The 6000-nt window shown below is 36.2% G+C and overlaps 1 protein-coding gene across 1 annotated transcript; it reads left to right on the forward strand.

Annotated features, from left to right (window-relative positions):
• The first annotated feature begins 1745 nt into the window (after positions 1-1745).
• LOC148035719 (uncharacterized) lies at positions 1746-3482 on the forward strand. The gene is made up of 2 exons (XM_087678835.1): positions 1746-2262; positions 2509-3482. The coding sequence occupies exons 1-2, from the start codon at positions 1746-1748 to the stop codon at positions 3480-3482; spliced, it is 1491 nt and encodes a 496-aa protein (XP_087534961.1).
• The last annotated feature ends 2518 nt before the right edge of the window (positions 3483-6000 follow it).

Consider the following 6000-nt stretch of genomic DNA (forward strand, 5'->3'; position numbering starts at 1 on the left):
TCAGGCTCAGATGTCTACCACAACTCGACAATACAATCCTAATGGTGGCTTGAGTGTGCGTAGGCAAATGCTTAATGTTACGAGAGCCGAACATAATTACAACAACTGCATCATTTCTACCATAGATAGAGATAGATACAATGGCATCCAAGCTACAAGTGTCCAAATGCCAGTTGCACCATTGTTGCCGTTGAAAGTTCAACCACCTCCTATTCGTCAAGGAGACAATGCAACTATCCACAATATAGATGTTGAGATGTTGGATTACCATGAATTGCTACCCTTCTCGGAGTGAGGGTACATAGCACAAGTCGACAAAGAAATGGAAACACAAATAATCCAGATGGTGGATTATAAAATTGTAGGCAAATGCTTGATGCTACTAGAGCTGAACGTAGACACACGGCAAGAGCAAGAACGCAATTACAACAATTGCATCGCACTACAACAAATACAATTGATATAAGTGCTCAAATGCCTGGTGCACCATTACTGTCCTTAGATGTTGAATTGCCTCGCATTATTCAAGAAGAGAATGAAGCTATCCATAATGCAAGTGCAAGTACTGAGATGGTACATGACCAGTACAGGATTCAAGCTCCTATATTTCTACCTCAAAATGGTGGATTTTGTTCAATTCTCCATGACATGCCACCTAATTTGGATGTTCATCCATCAGTAACAATTTTGCTCTTCCAAAAACCAAATTTGCATGCAATTGGTACCCTTTGCAAGGTTTGTCACCATTGCATGGCTAAGTTGTGGCACGGTGAAACTAAAACAATGCATACAACTTCGATTGGAAAGCATTGCTGTAGAGAAGGGAAGGTAATTTTACCACCTCTACAGCAGTCACCACAACCTCTATGTAATTTGCTTGATGGCACAAATCCACAAAGTAGAGAATTCAAAAAAAAAAAACGTGCTTATAATAACGCATTGGCTTTTGTTTCAATGGGTGTAAAAATTGATGAGCTTTTGCCTCAAGATGGAAATGGTTATACTTTTCGAGTTCATGGATCAATATATCACCGAATAGATTCCCTATTGCCAAGTGAAGATGGACAACGAATACCAAAGTTTGCACAACTTTATATTTATGACACTGATCATGAGTTATTGAATCACATGGGGGTTTTACCTGGGATTTTGCCAGACTTACTACAAGAGCTTCAACAAATGATGCATGATCACAATGCTTACACACAGGCCTTTATAGCAGTTGGTGCAAGCTTGCAACGCAATCCATCAGTAGAAATAAGAATGTCAATTTTTCAAAATTGATCCACCTCTAGATGATATTCAATTCCCACTGCAAGTGAGGTTGCTGCGATCATGCCTGGACAAGGTGATGATGATACACTTGATCATCGTAGCATTCAAGTTTGCACACGACAAGGCCATTTGATTTATATTTCTAACTTACACAAGGCAATATGCCACTGTTATATGTTCTTCTTTTTCCAAATGGAGAGGATGGATGGCATACTAAAGTTCCATATGCATTTATGGATGCTCATATTAATGTCAATAATCTTGCAAATAAAGATTGTGTCACTCAAATGCAGTATTACGCTTTTTGACTTCACATTTGAGATGATACTAATGCATGTCTTTTGCGTGGTGGTCGCTTGCTACAACAATACATTGTCGATGCTTATTGGAGCATTGAACAATGTAGATTGGCTTGGTGTCGTCGTAATCAAGCAACATTGCGAGTTGAAATGTATAGGGGATTGGCTGATATGGTCAATGGTTCAGATGCAGTTGATACTAATATCGCTGGGATTGGTGTGGGCAGGAGAATAGTATTGCCATCTAGCTTTACAGGTGGACCAAGATTCATGTACCAATTATATCAAGATGCTATGGCAATTGTGCGTAGCAAAGGCAAACCTGATTTGTTTATCACCATGGCATGCAATCCTAGGTGGTCTGAAATTACAGATGCTTTGTTGCCTGGTCAAACTGCACATGATCGACCAGATTTAACTGCTAGAGTTTTTCATTTGAAACATAAGGACATGATGCAGTCGATAGTGAAAAAGGAGCTGTTTGGTAAAGTTGCTGGATATGTGTCCGTCATAGAATTCCAAAAGAGAGGCTTGCCTCATTCACATATGCTCTTGATATTAGAACCATGCTTTAAGCCACTAGAGGCACGTCATTATGATAGACTGGTGTGCGCTGAGCTACCTGATAAGGAAAGGTTTTTGGATTTATATCGAATTATTACTAAATGTAACATACATGGTCCGTGTGGTGAGTTCAATCCAAAAAGTGCTTGCATGGTGGACGGAAAGTGTATAAAGGATTATCCAAAAAAGTTTATACATACAACTACAGTTGATAAAACTGGTTATCCTTTATACAGACGTTGAGAGAATGGAAGGACTCATAATGCTAATGGTAACCTCTTGGATAACTGATGGATAGTGCCTTACAATTCTTATTTGAGTTCCAAGTATAGTGCTCACATAAATGTTGAGGTTTGCTCGATAATTGCAGCTGTCAAATATTTGTATAAATATGTATATAAGGGCCATGATCGAGCAACCATTCGGTTTACAAGTATACGTGGTTCTGAATCCAATGATATTGACACAGAAAATATTGATGCACAAAATATTGATGAGATTGAGAGGTACTTAGATGCACGATATATTTTAGCTTCTGAAACATGTTGGCGAATATTTGAATTCAAACTTCATGATGAGAAACCCAATATTCAACGATTGCAAATACATTTACCTGGAGAGAATACTGTTTCCTTTCGTGACTCTGATAACATTTGTGATGTGGTGCAAAATGAAAATGCTCAAAAAACAACTCTCACAGAATGGTTTACATGCAATCATTTGCACCCTGACGCTAACACAGTTCTCTATCAAGACTTTCCAATGTTTTGGGTTTGGAATGCACACAAAAAAATGTGGACAAAGAGAAAGCAAGGAACTACATGTGGTCGGATATACTTTGTTTCACCTACGTGTGGAGAAAAATACTATTTGCGCCTACTACTCACTGTATGCAAGGGGTGCACATCCTTTGAGGCATTGCGTACGGTTGATAATGTGGTATATTCAACTTTTAAGGAGGCTTGCGTTGCAAAAAGAATGTTGGAAATAGATGATGAATGGCAAATGTGTTTGCGTGAAGCTGCATTGATGCAAACCGGTGCTCAATTAAGAAATTTGTTTGCGTCCATCTTGGTATTTTGTTCGCCTGCCCGACCTGGGGCTCTATGGGAAGAGTTCTTAGTTCCATTGACAGAGGATATAAAACATCGACTCTCCTTGCAAAATAGGCGAAATGTTGATATGCAAGATGAGGCCAATAATCATGCGTTGATGCATATTCAAAAACTTTTAGATAAACATGGACGCAATTTGGCAGAGTATCATGGATTGCCTAAGGTCACAATGCAAGAGTACACAAATCCTTTGATCCTTGATGAACAACTATATGATAAGGTAGAATAAGAGAATACCTTCTTAACAATGCAAGCTTGTTGAATTATGGACAAAGAAATTGTTTTATGGCAATAATGAATGCTATTGATAGTGGTTTGGGTAAACCATTTTTCTTAGATGGCAAGGCGGTTTTGGAAAAACATTCCTATACAAATGTTTGCTTGCAAAGCTTCGCAGTCAAGGTTGCATTGCAATAGCTACAGCATCCTCTGGTATTGCTGCATTGCTTTTGCCACATGGTCGTACTGCCCATTCAAAGTTCAAAATTCCATTGCAAGTAGATAATAATTCTACATGCAATATACCTGTTCAAAGTCACTTGCAGCACTGTTAAAAGAGGCAAGTCTTATTTTGTGGGATGAAGCTCCTATGTTGCATCGTAATACCTTTGAGGCACTGGACAGAGCTTTAAAGGATATAATGCAATGTGATATGCCATTTGGTGGTAAAGTTATTCTACTAGGTGGAGATTTTAGTTAAATATTACCTGTTGTACCAAAGGGTACCCGTGAGGATATTGTTGGTGCTGCTATATGTTGTTCCAATTTGTGACAATATTTCAATGTTTTGAAACTTACACAGAATATGCGGGTCGCATCAGACCAGGATCAGTTTGTTGCATGGTTGCAAGACATTGGAGATGGAAAAGATTTGACACATACTAATAATATATTGCAAATTCCACCTGCATTGTTGTTAAAGGGAGGATCTATGCAAGACTTGATCAATTTTGTCTATTGTGAAATGAATTGTGTAATTGATTACAAAACATTCTTTAGTGGACATGCCATTCTTGCACCTCGAAACAATGATGTGGAAATGATAAACAATCATGCATTGCAGCTGATGCCGGGAGAGGTTAAACAATACGTGCTGATTTTGTGGATAGAACCGAGGAGAATCATTCCTCTATTCTGTGGAATATCTAAATTCCCTTGACCTCGGTGGAGGTATTCCTCCTCATATCTTGCTGCTCAAAGCAAATGCTCCAACAATATTGCTCAGGAACTTGAATCCTTCTAAAGGTTTATGCAATGGTACTAGGCTGGTATGCAAGGCTTTCAATAACAAGTTCATTGATGCAGAGATAATTATAGGGACCAATATTGGTGACAGAGTTTTTATCCCGAGGATAACTTTCATCCCAACTACACTGGAACTTCCTTTCTCAATGAAACGCTTGCAATTCCCAGTCCGTTTGGCATTTGCAATGACAATCAAAAAATCGCAAGGCCAAACGTTATCATGTTTTGGGATATATCTAAAAACCCCAATCTTTACTCATGGTCAACTCTATGTTGCTTTCTCAAGAGTAAAGTCTCTGGATAGATTGAAAGTCTTGATTGATGAGAAAGAGGACATGGTAAATGGTACCATCAATATTGTATATAAAGAAGTTTTACAGAAAGTATTGTAATCTGTATTTTTTCAAAAAGTGTAATCTTTGTTCTCTCATATTATATTTGCATAATATTTTTATTTCAATACAATCAAAGCCTTTTTTTCTTCTTTGTTCACATATCTATAAAATGTAGTGTTGTACTTTCTTATGCTCTTTTTCAATAGTGAGTTCTTCGTCGATGAAAAGCAAGTTTGACTTATTTTCTCTGAATTAATACTTTAATGTTTTATTCATATCTCTCATGTATGGATAGATATTCATGATTTTATGTGGAGTTAAACGTATGTTTGTTTTACTATATGAGAACATTGTGTTTAAATTATTTCTACCATAAAAAGTTATTTGAACTTTCTATCATAACTGTAATGTTTTTTTTCTCATATTATATTTACATAATATTTTTGGTACAATATCATCAAAGTTTATTTATTCTTTTTTAATCATATATTTTCAAGAAATGAACTATTTTGCTGTCTCGTGTTCTTTTTAAGTATTAAGGTTTTCAAAGAAAAGTAAGTTCAACTTTTTTCCTTTAACAAATAATGAAATGTTTTAATCTCTCATGCTCTTTTGAAATATTATATTCCTTGAATAAAACCATGTTTGACTTATTTTCTATGAAATTTTATTTGCATTTATACAAAAGTAAGTTTTGAGAAATTATCATGTATAAAGTTCTTTTATACAATATGCATTACAAACTCTTTTTCTCTTCTAAATTGGTCTTCTAATTTCAATATTGTAAAGTCATTTTTTTCTTTTTTTATTAATTTGATCAATATTACTAATTTTTATGTTTTCTAAATTTTATTAATAGATGGCCCAAACAGTATTCGAATATTATCGTGCCTCTCCTTATCAAATGAGACTTCAAGAAGCATTGCAAACTATTGCTACGGATGATGTTATCCATAGAACTTTGGCTACGGTAATCGAAAGATTACCCAATGATGGATTTACTAATGGAAACACTCCTTTATATGTAGAAATTTTATATTTTGGATGGATCCAATGCTACTATGTTGGACAAACAGATGTTGAGTACTTCATACCTCGGTCCCACACTAGACACATATTGATACCTCGGTCCCACACTAGACACATATTGAATGACTGGGAGTTTCA

This window comes from Lygodium microphyllum, chromosome 5, assembly GCF_053477565.2.
Source record: "Lygodium microphyllum isolate KBCC chromosome 5, Lygodium_microphyllum_v1.1.10, whole genome shotgun sequence".
NCBI lineage: Eukaryota > Viridiplantae > Streptophyta > Polypodiopsida > Schizaeales > Lygodiaceae > Lygodium > Lygodium microphyllum.

Bases quoted from the DNA above. Each gene is read 5' to 3' on its own strand.
- LOC148035719 (XM_087678835.1), top strand. From the start codon at position 1,746: ATGGTCAATGGTTCAGATGCAGTTGATACTAATATCGCTGGGATTGGT. The intron at 2,263-2,508 runs GTGAGTTCAATC...CGATAATTGCAG, and splicing joins TAACATACATGGTCCGTGTG to CTGTCAAATATTTGTATAAA.